At 42.0% G+C, this 16,907-nt stretch overlaps 1 protein-coding gene across 1 annotated transcript; it reads left to right on the top strand.

Moving 5' to 3' along the window:
• Positions 1-865: 865 nt before the first annotated feature.
• Positions 866-11,085, top strand: LOC118082859 (glutathione S-transferase-like). Its single transcript, XM_035110693.2, has 7 exons — positions 866-985; positions 2,639-2,734; positions 3,920-3,971; positions 5,751-5,883; positions 7,994-8,135; positions 8,975-9,106; positions 10,798-11,085. The coding sequence occupies exons 2-7, from the start codon at positions 2,648-2,650 to the stop codon at positions 10,939-10,941; spliced, it is 690 nt and encodes a 229-aa protein (XP_034966584.2). The 5' UTR covers positions 866-985; positions 2,639-2,647; the 3' UTR covers positions 10,942-11,085.
• The last annotated feature ends 5,822 nt before the right edge of the window (positions 11,086-16,907 follow it).

Here is a 16,907-nt window from a genome sequence, read left to right as displayed (position 1 = left end):
ATAATAATAATAATAATAATAATAATAATAATAATAATAATAATTATTTATACCCCGCCCATCTGGCTGGGTTTCCTCAGACACTCTGGGCGGCTCCCAACAGAATATTAAAAACACGATGAAACATCAAACATTAAAAACTTACCTAAACAGGGCTGCCTTCAGATGTCTTCTAAAAGTCAGATAGTTGTTTATTTCCTTGACATCATGGGAGGGCGTTCCACAGAGCAGGTGCCTGGTTCCCTGTAACCTCACTTCTCGCAGTGAAGGAACTGCCAGAAGGCCCTCGGAGCTGGACCTCGGTGTTTTACTCTATAACCCTATATGTAAAAAGAAGTTCACGCTATGCAAAACTTGCTTATTCTACCAGATTCTTATCAGGCTATGATATCTCATTTTCCCTTTGCTCTAGTACCAATGTTTGGTTTCATGGATATTGTGGTATGGAATGTATTGCACCTTATGGGAAAAAAGCCTTTCAATAAGAATTTACTCTTCAAAGAGAAGCAGCGTCCAGACTCCTTGACCAAAAGCAGTTCTCATGGTTTTCCTCACCAGCATAAATTAATCGCAGCCATCTAAATACCCCAAACCTCTCAAAAGGTGGGTGCCACCAGCAGGGAAGTCCTTTGTAGTTGACCTTTGTCCATATTTCCTAGCCAGCAGCTGCAGCCAGAGATTGCGGTGGCCTCCTGCCCAGTGATACAAGAGCTTGGATTGATCAATGACTGGGACATTAACGTTTGCCCTCAATGCAGCTGCACAGATTTACACTAAACTGAGTTGCATCACGTTATGTACCTGTGAGAGAACCTTTCCCATTGTGGATTAACTTTGTGCAAGTGATTTGACCCTAGGTGAAAAGTCTCACAAAAGGCAGAGCTGGAAGGTGGAGCTTCTGAGCTTTTATAAACTTGATGCACACAAGTTCAGCCTTTGCTCTGTCTCATAAGAAGTTTCACTCGCCCAGCAGAACTTACCGCAGGTTAGTATTCAAAGGTAGGCAATTCCTTTGGAGAGTCATAGCTCAAGAGTGACACCCTTTGGACAATTCCCAAAGACCTCACCTCTGCCCAAAGATTTTCTTCTTTTTACCAGAAGAGGACTGAAGGTGGTAGTAGGATTTTCTGGAGACCTGTAATCTTGTCAAAGAAGCTTTTCTGTCTGGATAGACCAAAGGCAGGAGCTGGGCAGTGGCAGAGCTCTAAAAATCAATTGGTGGTGGGTTGAGGGTCTTGGTGGCACCTCAAAGGAGTGTTGGGTAGAGATGGGAAAGAAATGTGATTCTTTAAAAAAATATTTATACTTTTCAAATATTCATTAATTTTACAATCATTTTAACATTTCAAAGTCTGTCTTCCTTTCCCCTCTTTCTGCGGTTCCTTAAATTAATTTTTTTAATATACTCTGTATATCCAAATTCATTTAATTTGCTCATTTAATTATCTACTTTAAATATATACTCTTATGAAACTGTAAACTATTACAATAATCCTGCCAATGTTTATATCTGTTTGCAATTTATCTGCGAATATTCAATAAACCATTTCCATTCTTTTATAAAAGGTTTGTTATCTTGATTTCTTATTCTTGATTTCAAGAAATCGAGAGAAGTTTGATTCAGTTTGCATTTTTACGTGCCAAAATTGCCATTTCTGAAATAATATGCCACCTGAAACATAGCTCTCGTTTGAGATTTGCAAATACCTGACAAATACCCCCAGACAAATAGTGCATAAAAATGCACAAAGTGTGCATATAAATGCATTTATTAGTGAAAACAATGTACCATGTAGTTGTCCAGAGAAATAGATCCATTACATTATTGGGAGCGAGGTCCCTATGCCAGTATCCTGCGAACTCAGCTCTCCAACAAGGAAGGCTGACTTTGGTTTATTGCGTTGCAAAGTTCTAGTGTAAATTGCCACCTAGGTAGCTAAAGGATGAGTTTTATGGGTCCATTCTGCAGCACCTGCTGTTGTCCAAATAGTGCCATGAAGTGGATACAAAGGCAAGGGCCAAACAGGATTCAAAACCACAAGAAGAGGGGGCAAGGAAGGCAAGCCAAAGTTTATTTGCCAAGAGCAGGCAAATCTTTTGCTTTTTGGTAAATTGGCAATTTGCAGATGGTGGAGACTGGGGCAAATTGGTTGAGAGAAGGGGGATATCTCTGTGAGGAAATCTGAAATAGTTTAAGGATGGAGGTGGGGTCTAGATGTGATCCATCACCTTAAACTCCCATCATCCCTGATAGCTATCCATGCTGGAGAGCCAGGTTTCCAGACCTGTTTAAGGAGATACAAGACAGATCGTGACAATGGCAACAGTGCAGAAATGAGGAGGGAATTTACTACCGGTATTTTGTGCCTCTATGAGCAAGGACCATGGCCTTGGCCATCTAATGAGGGTTAAACATTCATTATTTTTAAAAACTCATTTTCAATTTTATCTGTACTATGATATGCCATATCTGCTTGTGCATCATGATTATGAAACTGATTTTTTTTAAACAGACAAGAAGCCTTTAATCTGAAATCCTGCTACAAGCAATCACCAACAAGTATTTTGAAAGGTTGTCCTTCTCTAGCAGTAGTTATTTCTCTATTAAACATCATCTTTCTCTCTGTTATCACAACAGAAAAGTAACATGGCTGGGAAACCAAAGCTTTACTACATCAATGGAAGAGGCCGGATGGAAACCGTAAGGTGGCTGTTGGCTGCAGCTGGGGTCGAGGTTTGTCTTCAGAATTTATCTAAAAGCCACCATTTATTTAAGGCTGTGAATGTACCACATATTTGAAGCATATCCCTCTCCTCCCCAACAAGAAAAAGAATATGGGGAAATGTACTTTGTTCAAGGCTGTTATGTGCATAGATAAGTGAGGGTGCTGGGAATTGTAGCTCTGTGGGGATAAACCAGATTTCCCAGGATTCCTTGGGAGAAATCATGTGCTTTCAAAGTGCTTTGGAGGTATGCGGTGCTTGCAGATTAGGAATCCATTTCAGGCAGTTGGGTCCAGTCCTACCATGTGGCAGAGCAAGGCACCTGCCTCAGGTGACTGATTTTAGTTATCCTGGGAGGGTAGCAAATTGTCGCATTGCAGCGTTTTCATTCACTATTGTTGCACCTTTATTGTCAGGGACAGGGATTTTCTGTGTCATGTGCCGAAATAAATTGACTTGTGCAGGGGAACCATTTGCTGTCCTGTCTCAGACAGAGAAAAGTCTTGGGCTGGCCTTGCTTTCACACCAAGACATCCATTTTTGTGACTTCCCTGCTTCAGTGAGAGCCACTGTGGTGTAGTGGTTAAGAGTGGTAGACTCCTAATCTGGGAAACCAGGTTCGCTTCCTCGCTCCTCCACATGCAGCTGCTGGGTGACCTTGGGCTAGTCACACTTCTCTGAAGTCTCTCAGCCTCACTCACCTCACAGAGTGTTTGTTGTGGGGGAGGAAGGGAAAGGAGAATGTTAGCCGCTTTGAGACTCCTTTGGGTAGTGATAAAGCGGGATATCAAATCCAAACTCCTCCTCCTCCTCCTCCTCCTCCTCCTCCTCCTCCTCCTCCTCCTCCTCCTCCTCCTCCTCTTCTACTTCTACTTCTACTTCTACTTCTACTTCTACTTCTTCTTGGCATGAACTGCTTTCAGACTCACACCACTTTTAATATCATATCCCCACTTCAACCATTAATGACATTAGCAGTGGAATTAATATTGTCCCAGCCCTTATAATCCCCTCCCATGCTTAGTGGCGCTTTCCTGTCTCGTATTGCTTTCCCAAAAAATTGACAACAGAAGAGGAGATTACTTAGGGGGTTTCCGTGAAATTTCCTCCAGTGCTTGAAAAACGCTGGGCCATTTATGGCAGCTGAAATTATTTCATGAGACCCTTGAAATCTTCTGCATCTTTTATTTTCTAGTTTGAAGAACAATTTATTGAGGCAAATGAACATCTGGAAAAGTTAAGGAAGGGTGAGTATGCCATCTGAATATCTTATAATTCTGTTTTCGAGAACTGTGAATCAATTTTCATAGGTTCTGATCCAATTATGTCATACTTGGAGTGGACCTATTGAAATCAATAGGCACCGCTAATGGAACTCCCTTGATTCTAGGGGCTCTGTTCTGAGAATGACTTGGTCAGATTCAACACATAGGAGATGGAGTTATTTTTATTGACTCATGCAAAACAAACAAACAAACAAAAAACCTTCAACACCTCTCAGGATACTTTAGAGCAGTGGTTCCCAACAGGTGGTCTGCGGACCCCCAGGGGTCCGCGAGCTATGCCAGAGGGGTCCGCAAGATGCTATTAGAATAAAAAAAAATATTAAATATATTTTGTATGATAACAGATTTTTTTGTTTTGGCCGCTTCCTGCATGAGCAGAGTCTAGCGCAGAGTCTGTTTTGCAAAGAGGCAGCGCGCGCATTCTACTAATGCTCACCTCCCCAAGATGCTTTGCGCGCGTCGGCTTCATTTGCGCGCTACTGCGCAGGTACCCTGTCTTCTCCATTCCCCTCCCTCCTCCCTGGCGCGCGCTGCCTATTTGCAAAACAGTAGTGTTTGTAAACAAAGCGTTGTGTTTCGCGGAAGCTACACTTCGCGTAGTTAAAAATGGACCGTTGGTTAAAAAGTGGTTCGTTAAAACGACAAAGGCCTACAGATGAAGAGGAAGATAATGCATTTGATGTTCAAGCAAGTAAGTCAATTAATGGGGGTCCTTGTTGCAATAGTGGCTCGATGAGGGGTCCTCGAGAAAATTTTGTTGGGAACCCCTGCTTTAGAGGATAATCGCACAGACACCAAGATTACACGGAAGTTAAAAGAGCAAGTTTATAGTCTAGATGGATTCCCTTCATACTATATGAAGAATAGACAGTCTGCTCTGAGGAGTCACTGCAATTCTACATGGGCCTCCCCACAAGTGGGCCACATTGAGTTCAGTGGGGCTATCTTCCAGTCTTAATAATAGGTGTTTTCAAAGTGGACTTGTTTCTCTAGTTCAGGGGTCCCCAAACTGAGGCCCGGGGGCCAGATGCGGCCCAATCACCTTCTCAATCTGGCCCGCGGATGGCCCGGGAATCAGCATGTTTTTACATGAGTAGAATGTGTCCTTTTATTTAAAATGCATCTCTGGGTTATTTGTGGGGCCTGCCTGGTGTTTTTACATGAGTAGAATGTGTCCTTATATTTAAAATGCATCTCTCAGTTATTTGTGGGGCATAGGAATTCGTTCATATTTTTTTCCAAAATATAGTCCGGCCCCCAACAAGGACTGAGGGACAGTGGACCGGCCCCCTGCTGAAAAAGTTTGCTGACCCCTGCTCTAGTTCTTCATTGTGCCCTTAATCTCAGTTACTTGTGCATGATTTTCAGCAAGAATATGTGTGAATTCACAGTCATCTGGCTGTATTGCCTTTAACTCTGTCCTTTGAAAGAGAAGATAGTGATAGACAGCAACCTTCAACACATGATACTCAACACTGCATTTTGCAGGGCAGTTTGCTTGTTTTTAGCTAGAGAGCAGATTTAGCATAAACACACATGTGTTTGCTGTACAGGTTTAGCACATTTCTGCAAAAGCATTTTTCATGATACAAAAAAGGCAGAGGCAAACTTTATGATCAGAAAGGGAAAATGGGGAAGTAAATACTCGGATTCAAAGCATGTCAGATGTTCCTGAAAATTTACATTTCGTTGTAATTAACTGGGAGAATAAACTGACACTTTTCATCTTCCTTTGAAAAGATGGAGACCTGCTCTTTCAGCAAGTGCCCATGGTGGAAATTGATGGGATGAAGATAGTGCAGACGCGAGCTATTCTCAACTACATTGCAACCAAATACAATCTCTATGGGAAGGATGTGAAGCAGAGAGCGTTGTACTGTAACATTTCTATAAGTTTTGCTATTAATACATGATCCCAGAAGAAATCTCTAGTCTGTGATATAATCTGCTGACAAGCTATGAGTCAGCACATTTCAACTCCCTGTGGCTGGCAACTAAAACAAAAAAGGTTCAAGATTGAGCAATGTGAGCTAATATCACCTCTCAGTCTCCCTACCGAGTTCATGTGGATTGCTTCATTTCAAATCAAGGTGGTTTCTCCAAAGTTCATGACCTAGACATTCATTTAATCTCAATAGATTGGATCACTGGAGGTCATTACTAGCCTTCCCACCCACCCCACCCCCTTTTTCACATATCTAATTGTGATTTTTAATATGATTTGCTTAGAAAAAAAGTGTAACCGAAGAAGGTCTCTAGGACTGATCAGCAAATCATACAGTTGTGGTTTTTTTGTTCATTGTGCATATTTACGCCCATGAAAATAGGGGCATTTCCTGCCAATGTGTTTTTTTCTATCAGACAAATGATATTACCCTGAAAGCACTTTTATTATGGTATGTGAGAGAAAGACTGAGACTGAGAGACACTGAGAGAGAAAAAGGCTCTTTCAAAGGAAGAAATATACTTTCATCGTCCCTGTTTTTCAACTGAGATGACACAATTCTCCCCTCTCCCTCTTGTGTTAGTTCTCTTGTGTTGGTTCTGTTTGTCTTACAGTTGTATTATTATTATTATTATTATTATTATTATTATTATTATTATTATATCCATTTGTCCAGTGCCCATGTGTGCTGTTTTCTGAAAAGAGTATAGTTTAAAGGGCTTTCCTCAGAGAGCAAGGCAAAAGAGGCTTTGGTATGGAAAGCCCCATACAAATAGGAATTAGTTGCCACAAGACTCTAGATCTGTGTGGCTAATTTTCCACAATCCCACTCTGTCCTACATTTGTGGTTTTACTCCTGCTTCCATTAGCCCTGGCCAGCATGGCCAAAGGTCAGGGGTGATGGAAGTAGGAGCCGAAGAAACATCTGGAGGAAAACAGCTTCTCTGTCCCTGCTACAGAGGGGCAACAGGTCTAGCACACAGGGATATCCGTATGATTTTATTATTGAGTTATTTGAGTTCTTTCTTAAAGCCCACCCTTCAGCCAAAAAACATTCCTGGAGCAGCTTAAAAATCACTTTGAAAAGGCAGCCCTCCCCCCCAAAAAAATCTGAAGCTTCTCTCTCTCTCTCTTTTTAAAATAATATTTATTGAAATTCCGATCAAAACCATACAACTAAAATACATACAAACAATAAACAATAAAATATATAAACAAAACAAATTATACATTTCATGCCTCATTATCTAGTATATACGGTACTGCTAACAGTTACTAACAAAGATCTAAATCAAGTACCTAACACAATTAATCTTATCATAACCATAAACAATGTAATAACTTCTATTAATTACAAATGATTCTTACATATATTGACTTCCACTTGTCTTCCTCCCAGGTTAAACTTTTTACCCACTATTATACTGCTTTCTTTTGCTTTTCATCTTGGGATCTTTACAGAATATTGGAAGTAAATCCAAGCTTTATTAGATAGTCTCCAAATTTCCTCCAATTATTTTTGAATTGTTGAATACTCCCCCCTCTAATTGAATTTGTTAATTTGGCCAATTCAATATCACTGATCACCTTTTCTTGCCATTCTCTAATAGTAGGGATTTCTTCTTTTTTCCAGTTTTTGGCAATTAAAATCCTCGCCGCTGCCACTGTGTAAAGGAAGACCTTTTCATCTTGTTTATTTATATCTTCCTCTACCATTCCCAGTAGAAAAGACTCCGGGGTTTTTTTTATATTATATTTGAATATATTTTTTAATTCCTCTAATATTTCATTCCAAAATGCCAACCTCAAGCTTCTCATCTGAAAAGAAATGACATGAAAGGAACATGAATGAGGTGTGAGGAGGAAATAAGCAAATTGAGGTTCAAGTTCCTCACTGCCATCTTTCTGTGTGGGTGAGGTGCTCTGAATTGTTCAAGTGGCTACCCAAGTTTTATTGGTGTCCGCGATTTTCAAATGTACCCCACCAAGTCCCATGGTCCCTGGCGATCCAGTCACGGCAACATTCTCTTTCCCGCAGGATTGATATATATTGTGAAGGTACTATGGATCTTTATGAACTGATGCTGATGCTTCCCATCAAGCCAGCTGACACGAGGGAGAAGGAGTTTGCAAACATTGTCGAAAAAGCCACCACCAGATACTTCCCAGTCTTCGAAAAGGTACGAGGCAAAGAAGGAACGGTACTTACAACCCCTTTTGAGAGAACAGAGTCACCTGCGCTCAACTGTAGTTGGCAGCTGGTAATGTTGACAGCAATGTCTGGTCCTTCAGAAATCGTTTTCTTAATTCTTCGTTTTCTAAACTTCTAACAGCAACAGTACATTTTAGACCAGGCATCCCCAAACTGCGGCCCTCCAGATGTTTTGGCCTACAACTCCCATGATCCCTAGCTAACAGGACCAGTGGTCGGGGAAGATGGGAATTGTAGTCCAAAACATCTGGAGGGCCGAAGTTTGGGGATGCCTGTTTTAGACCATGCCCTGAGCTAAAATGAAACATTTTAGTGGTGTGAGAGAAGAGTAAGAATAGCACACAGATTGTTAATTTCGGGAAGGTAATACCCCAGCTTCTCATTTTTGGCACGGTGGCTTTTAAAATGAAGTGTTTTTTGGCACTCCTTACACCAGTACTGATCTAAATCCTTTTCATGTCATGATGAACAATATTACCCTGTTTCTCATATTTTAAGACATACCCATAAAATAAGCCATAGCAGGATTTTTAAGCATTCAAGGAATATAAGCCATACCCCGAAAATAAGACATAGTGACAGGTGCAGCAGCAATGCCGGCCGCAGCAGGAGGAGGAGGAAAAAAATAAGACATCCCTTGAAAATAAGCCATAGTGTGTTTTTTTGAGGAAAAAATAAATATAAGACATGTCTTATAATATGAGAAACACGGTATCTGGGCGCATGGTTTTCAAAAGTTGCCCAAATATGTGTTCTCCATTTTGCTTATGTACCTGAAGTACTCTTAAAACATTACCTGCTCTGTAGGTCCTCAAAGATCACAGGCAAAATTTCCTGGTTGGAAATCAACTCAGCAAAGCAGATATTCAACTGCTTGAAGCCATTTTAATGGCCGAAGAGCTGAAGGCTGATATCCTCTCCAATTTCCCTCTTTTAAAGGTAAGTAACACAATTTCGCAACCTATTACAAAAGATAGAGGATGAACAGGTGTTCTTTCTTTCTTTCTTTCTTTCTTTCTTTCTTTCTTTCTTTCTTTCTTTCTTTCTTTCTTTCTTTCCCTCCCATCTGGCCGGGTTTCCCCAGCCACTCTGGGTGGCTCCCAACAGAATATTAAAAACACGATAAAACACCAAACATTAAAAACTTCCCTAAATAGGTACAGGTTCCCTGGCTCTTGCAAGTTCTCATTCCCTCCAGATCTTGCTGTACTGCAGCTCCCATCCACCCCGATCACTGGCCATGCTGGCTGGGGCTGATGGGAAATGTAGGCCATCCATAATGGAAAGGTCATAGGTTCCCCACCTCTGCGCTAGAGCACACTATCCGTACAAGAGTAGCAGAATAGCAAGGGGTTTGGAAGCAGTGACACACCATAGGGAACAATATATCTGCTAATTGCAATTGCCATTCGAGTCAAACCACCCCAAAGCGTGACTCCATATTTCGTTTTCCAGGGTATACTCGGTACAGCACTGTAATTCTCTGGGGACCTTTGCTGCTATGCAACATATATATTGTGCAGGTTTCCAGGCTTTAAAAATGTCTGTCTTCTTCTTCTTTGGCGATCACTCGCAGCCGAGTAAGATTGTCTTCCATAAACACAGTTTTAACAATGGGTCCGTAAGTGACTGTGGAGGCCAATTCTGGATCCACATGTTTTTCCACAGTGGGGACATTGGTTTCCAGGTGGGAGTTGATCACGGTGTGGATTTGCCAAGCGTGCCTTCCTCTTAGCAAGTTTCTCCCCTTCTGCAAAACCCATGACACCTTTGGTAAAGGCTGTTCTCCAACTGGAGCGCTCACAGGCCAGTGTTTCCCGGTTGTCAGTGTTTATACTACATTTTTAAAGATATGCCGTGAGACAGTCTTTAAACCTCTTTTGTTGACCACCAGCATTACGCTTTTCATTTTTAAGTTCAGAATAGAGTAGTTGCTTTGGAAGACGATCATCAGGCATGCGCACAACATGACCAGTCCAACGAAGTTGATGTTGAAGAATCATTGCTTCAACACTGGTGATCTTTGCTTCTTCCAGTACACTGATATTAGTTCGCCTGTCTTTCCAAGTGATGTGTAAAAATTTTCGGAGACACTGTTGATGGAATCTTTCGAGGAGTTGGAGATAGTGTGTGTGTGTGTGTGTTGGCGACTGAGCATGTAGCATCACATGGCAACAGGCACTCGTCCTAAACTAGGACTTAGTCGTTTGATAGGAAGAGCAGCTCTGGAGCTCATAAGTGTGGTGCCATTAATTCAACCGAACTAGTAGATCTATATTTATCCCCCTTTCCATATCTAAAACAACCATTGTCTCTGAAACGTGACTTGGGCTTCTATCACACAAATAAGGCCCATATTCATGGATAAGCCATTTGTGAATTAGCTGTAGACTCTTAAAAGCAACTCATAAGCCTGCAAATAGTGTTCAAATAGTGGCCTCCGTCTTCAAAGGAGCATCCTTGAAATAACTGTGCTTTGAAGATAATAAAGTTTCTCATTAATACTTTCAGTATTGATTATCAAGTTGTACTACCATTATGGTGCGAGATGATTATTCAGGAATGCCACCATTTCTTGCTATAAGATTTCTCCTTTTCTCTTCTAAATGTTTTGCTGTTTCTCTTTTCAGGCTTTTAAAGTAAGAATCAGCAGCATCCCTACAGTTAAGAAATTTCTGCAGCCCGGGAGTCCAAGAAAACCACCAATGGAAGAGAAGGATGTGCCAGGGATCATGAAGATTTTCTACGGAGCCACAGGCAAAGTGATAAACTGAATCAAAGCAAAATAATTTCACCTCATGGAAGGTGGCTACAACTACACTGGGCACAAATTGGAGTGTAAATTCATGAAGCTTTAGTGAGAACAAGAGTAAAAGATGGTAATATTGCGTGGCGCTACACTGAAATGTAATAAAACATTCTACAGCTTTTATACTTTTGTGCAAAGTTTTTCTTGAGTAGCCAATAACATGTCTGTCCAAGCACCACTAATTCCTGTCGGTGCTTTGCATAAACGAAGCCAAATTTGACAATTCGGCAGCTAAACACTAACCAAAATGGATAAAAAACAAGCAGGAATTAAAGAGGTGACTCCTACCCAAAGACTGAGGCTGCCACCCTTTCCCCACATTTAACACGGTAGGGATTCCTTCCCCCATACATTGGATTGTGCAGTTGTGGGAAAGCTTTGCCTGATCAAACTTCTATTGAAGCCACAAGAACAATGATTTATTTGGGTGGGGGGCAGGGAGAGAGTTGGCAACCAAGTGGCAAAAGAGGAGACACTGGAGGGGGCAAGTGGCAGGGATTGCTAATGGACATAAGGGGCTCCACTGCCATGGGACACAGAAGGACCCACTGGGAAGGGCAAGCAGACCTGCCATTTCCCCCTCTTGCCCTAAAAATAAATTTGAAATCCCACAGTGGAAAGGAATGTCCATCAGAGCATATAAGGCCCTATGCAGCTCAGGAGAAGAAGAAGAAGAAGAAGAAGAAGAAGAAGAAGAAGAAGAAGAAGAAGAAGAAGAAGAAGAAGAAGAAGAAGAAGAAGAAGAAGAAGAAGAAGAGTTTGGACTTGATATCCCGCCTTTCACTCTCCTTAAGGAGTCTCAAAGTGGCTAACAATCTCCTTTCCCTTCCTCCCCCACAACAAACACTCTGTGAGGTGAGTGAGGCTGAGAGACTTCAGAGAAGTGTGACTACTAGCCCAAGGTCACCCAGCAGCTGCATGTGGAGGAGCGGGGAAGCGAACCCAGTTCACCAGATTACGAGTCCACCGCTCTTAACCACTACACCATGCTGGATTATTCCTTATACACCCAAGAGATCACTGCAGTCCACGGGACGGTTTCTCCTGCAAAGATCTCATAAGCTGCCTCTACAATAATTCGGAGCAGGGTTTTGAGTGTGGCTGCCTCTCTCCTGTAAAATAGCATTCCTGTCGAAACCCGACAAGTGCTTCTCTATCTGCACATTTCTTTTTACTGACAGGATTTCCCATCTGGATAAATGAGCCTCCTTTTTTTACCATGAGCATTTACTTCTTCCTATTTTTGTCCTAAATGCGTTTGAGGTATATGTGTTTTTAACTATTTATAATAATCTTATGTGTAAATTGCCTTGAGATGGTTGTTTAGAAAATTGTGGAGGAATAATAACAACAATAAAAAATGGATAGTACTCCATGATTAGTAAGGGTTATAGGATGACAGCCATTGGGGGGAAAAAACTATTTTTACACACTTCTCTATAAATTCATGAATTTGATAGGTTTCTGGTGGCCTTATGTAGTGCTTCCCCCCCCCAAATGTTTAGGGGTACTCTCATTTTCCTACTCATCTTGAAATATTGCCCCTCAATGAGACCAAAATTAGATTCACAAAATGTTTAGGGGTATGCGTACCCCAAGAAAAAAAAGCACTGGCCTTATGACCCAGGGAGCCATTCATAGCAGCCAGCAGATCCGAGTTCTCTCTCTGTGTGTAACTGCCCAGATTAATGTCCAGAAGCAAAAAAGGAGTGGTGAACAGTTTAAATGTTAAACCAACTGTTAAAATCTGCTGAGTTGTACTCATAGCATCTCCAAGGTCAGAAAAGTTGATAATTAGTTTGTGCGATGGGTTTTGCAACTTTTTTTTTAAAAAAAGAACAGTTTGATAAAAAATAATGATAATAACTAACTAACGTACACAAGTTATATAGGGTCTGGCAGAGCACCCATTCATATATATTTTTTGTTTGCACAGCAGACAGAACATTCAGAAGATACAGTTTCCCTTTCAGCTCCACAGCAAGGGAAAGTTTTATCTGCTGAATATCTGCCTTTCATGCAGCTGTTAAAGGCACAACGTGTCTTTCAGGGGAAACTGTGGAAGCCATATTAGCAAAGCAAAAGAGGAAGAGCCACAGTGATGAAAAGGATACTAATTCAACGCCACTACCCTCCTTCTCCTTCTCTCTATTCTAGCTCCCAGCTTCATCCCTTCTCTTAAACATCTTTTTGGTCAAACGCAATCATTCATCACCAGCATTGCTGACAGACCACGAAAAAGCCCAGCAAGGCTGTACTCTGTGCCTTTAAGAGTGCCTTGATCTGCAGAAATTAGGAGGTGACGCTTCTGGCAGAATGCAGATAAATATTACAGGAGTTTAGATGAGCCTCCCCTGCAATGCAAGGGTCATAGAGCCAGGGCCGGATTTAGGTTGGATGAGGCCCTAAGCTACTGATGGTAATGGGGCCCTTTATAGCTCCAGCTGTCCTTTGTCCATAACAAATTGTCGCTGTTTTTCGTGTTGAATACATGCTATATGGTAATTTACGGACCTAATAGATATCTCAAGCCATTTGCGCGTAACAAAATATGTATTTTATCAAAGTAATTGTTGAAAAGTCCATGCAGAATGCAAAGCCCATGCAGAATGTAGGCACCTTATATACAGAAATGAGCAAACCAGTGATATTTTAGGGAGCAGGCTAGCAGGCGGGGCCCATGACTTACATCATAGGAGCCTACACAACACAAAACCCTGTTGCTGTATGGAGATTTTATTTTATTTGTTTCTTTTATCTTATATTTTGGAAATGTACATCTGGTTTTTTTTCTTTTAAATTTTTTTGGGGGCCCCCAAGAGAGTGGGGCCCTAAGCTGTAGCTTGTTTAGCTTATACCTAAATCCAGCACTGCATAGAGCTATGCAAGGGCATAGCATGGGTTGCCAGCAGGGGGGGGGTGACACCTGGCTTGCCAGGAGTAAATGTGAAAAGGCTCTAGGGATCTGAGTGGAGCACATATGAGTCCACAGGGTGATGCAGCAGCAAAGAAAAAGGATGCTATTCTAAGGCTGCGTCAACAGAAGTACAGCGTCCTGATCAAGGGAAGCAATAGTTCCACTCTATTCTGCTCTATTCACGCGGGTGGCGCTGTGGTCTAAACCACTGGGCCTCTTGGGCTTGCCGATCAGAAGGTCGGCGGTTCGAATCCCCACGACGGGGTGAGCTCCCGTTGCTCGATCCTTGCTCCTGCCAACCTAGCAGTTCAAAAGCACGTCAAAGTGCAAGTAGATTAATAGGTACCACTCTGGCGGGAAAGTAAATGGCGTTTCCGTGCGTTGCTCTTGTTTCAGTGTTCTGTTGTGCCAGAAGCGGCTTAGTCATGCTGGCCACACGACCCGGAAAAACTGTCTGCGGACAAACGCCAGCTCCCTTGGCCCCTAAAACGAGATGAGCGCCACAACCCCAGAGTCGTCTGCGACTGGACTTAACTGTCAGGGGTCCTTTCCCTTTCCCTTTCTATTCTGCCTTGGTCAGACCACACCTGGAATACTGTGTCCACAATTTAGGAAGGATGTTCACAGGCTGGAATGTTTGGGTCTGGACACCGAGCTTTATTAGGAATGGTTGAGGGAGTTGTGTGTGTTTTGCCCGGAAAAGAGGAAATGGAGAGGAAGTTGGATTTTCAAAACAGCCAAACACTGATTTCCAAACACTGATGGATATGAGCATGTATAAGAGCTGGAAGCCGACCAGCATCCCGTTGCCCTTCAGATGTTGCTAGGCTGAAGTTTCAGCCAACTGCAGCCAGTATGTAAGCAGATCAATTTTTTTAGATGGTGACATCAAAGTAATTGTCAGTTGAAAGAGAGGAAGAGTCGGTTACTTTGTCTCCTGAGCATCTTTTTATATATTTTATGTGGAGTGACTGCCATCTTCTGGACCTTACCTGTCAGGCTGAAAGAAAAACAGACTTCACTTGTATGCAATACTTCTGCTATTTTAGTTCAAACTGGAATTTCCCTCTCTCTCCAGTGTGGTGTAGTGGTTAAGAGTGGTAGACTCCTAATCTGGGTTCACGTCTCCGCTCCTCCACATGCAACTAGCTTGGGCTAGTCACACTTCTTTGAAGTCTCTCAGCCCCTCTCACCTCACAGAGTGTTTGTTGTGGGGGAGGAAGGGAAAGGAGAATGTTAGCCGCTTTGAGACTCCTTCGGGTAGTGATAAAGCGGGATGTTGTTTAGTCGTTTAGTCATGTCCAACTCTTCGTGACCCCATGGACCATAGCACGCCAGGCACTCCTGTCTTGCACTGCCTCCCGCAGTTTGGTCAAACTCATGTTTGTAGCTTCGAGAACACTGTCCAACCATCTTGTCCTCTGTCGTCCCCTTCTCCTAGTGCCCTCAATCTTTCCCAACATCAGGGTCTTTTCCAAGGATTCTTCTCTTCTCATGAGGTGGCCAAAGTATTGGAGCCTCAGCTTCACGATCTGTCCTTCCAGGGAGCACTCAGGGCTGATTTCCTTAAGAATGGATAGGTTTGATCTTCTTGCAGTCCATGGGACTCTCAAGAGTCCATGGGACTCTCAAGAGTCTCCTCCAGCACTCCAGCACTCCAGCACTCAAAAATGACAGAATGATCTCGATACGAATCCAAGGCAGACCTTTTAACATCACGGTAATCCAAGTTTATGCACCAACTACCGGTGCTGAAGAAAGTGAAATTGACCAATTCTATGAAGACCTACAACACCTTCTAGAAATGACACCAAAGAAGGATGTTCTTCTCATTACAGGGGATTGGAATGCTAAAGTAGGGAATCAAGAGATAAAAGGAACAACTGGCAAGTTTGGCCTTGGAGTTCAAAATGAAGCAGGGCAAAGGCTAATAGAGTTCTGTCAAGAGAACAAGCTGGTCATCACAAACACTCTCTTCCAACAACACAAGAGACGACTCTACACATGGATATCACCAAATGGGCAGCATCGAAATCAGATTGATTATATTCTCTGCAGCCAAAGATGGAGAAGCTCTATACAGTCAGCAAAAACAAGACCTGGAGCTGACTGTAACTCAGATCATCAGCTTCTTATAGCAAAATTCCAGCTTAAACTGAAGAAAGTAGGAAAAACCACTGGGCCAGTAAGATACAATCTGAATCAAATCCCTTATGAATACACAGTGGAAGTGAGGAACAGGTTTAAGGATTTAGATTTGGTGGACAGAGTGCCTGAAGAACTATGGATGGAGGCTCGTAACATTATACAGGAGGCAGCAACGAAAACCATCCCAAGGAAAAGGAAATGCAAGAAAGCAAAATGGCTGTCCAACGAGGCCTTACAAATAGCGGAGGAGAGGAGGCAAGCAAAATGCAAGGGAGATAGGGAAAGATACAGGAAACTGAATGCAGATTTCCAAAAAACAGCAAGGAGAGACAAGAGGGTCTTCTTAAATGAGCAATACAAAGAAATAGAGGAAAACAATAGAATGGGGAAAACCAGAGATCTGTTCAAGAAAATTGGAGATATGAAAGGAACATTTCGTACAAAGATAAAGCGGGATATCAAATCCAAATCCAAACTCTTTTTCTCCACAGTGTAATTTTCACAAAAGCATGCTGCTCATATTCACGCTGTAAGTCAAAATCAATCCAAGATCCCATTTAGCAATGGCCAATTTCTGCTTTTGGCAACATAGTGACTCAATGCTTGCTTGTGACATACTGTATATGACAATGATGTATTCATTCTTTATGCTTGTTTACCTCAGGATCAAATTGTTTGGTTTATTGGTCCCGTTTCTATGATTCTGTAATTTTTGTATATTGTTTCCCCCTCTTTATTTGTTTTTTTTATTACTTTGATCCCTGCTCTGGGATTGAGAACATTCAACGAAGTGATCAATAAAGCTTTTACACCATATACCATGGGTCTTGCTCCTTACTCTGGCCTATCCTTTCATTTTGAAAACA

Source organism: Zootoca vivipara, chromosome 3 (genome assembly GCF_963506605.1).
Source record: "Zootoca vivipara chromosome 3, rZooViv1.1, whole genome shotgun sequence".
Classification (NCBI taxonomy): domain Eukaryota; kingdom Metazoa; phylum Chordata; class Lepidosauria; order Squamata; family Lacertidae; genus Zootoca; species Zootoca vivipara.
This window is presented reverse-complemented; position numbering and strand designations above follow the sequence as displayed.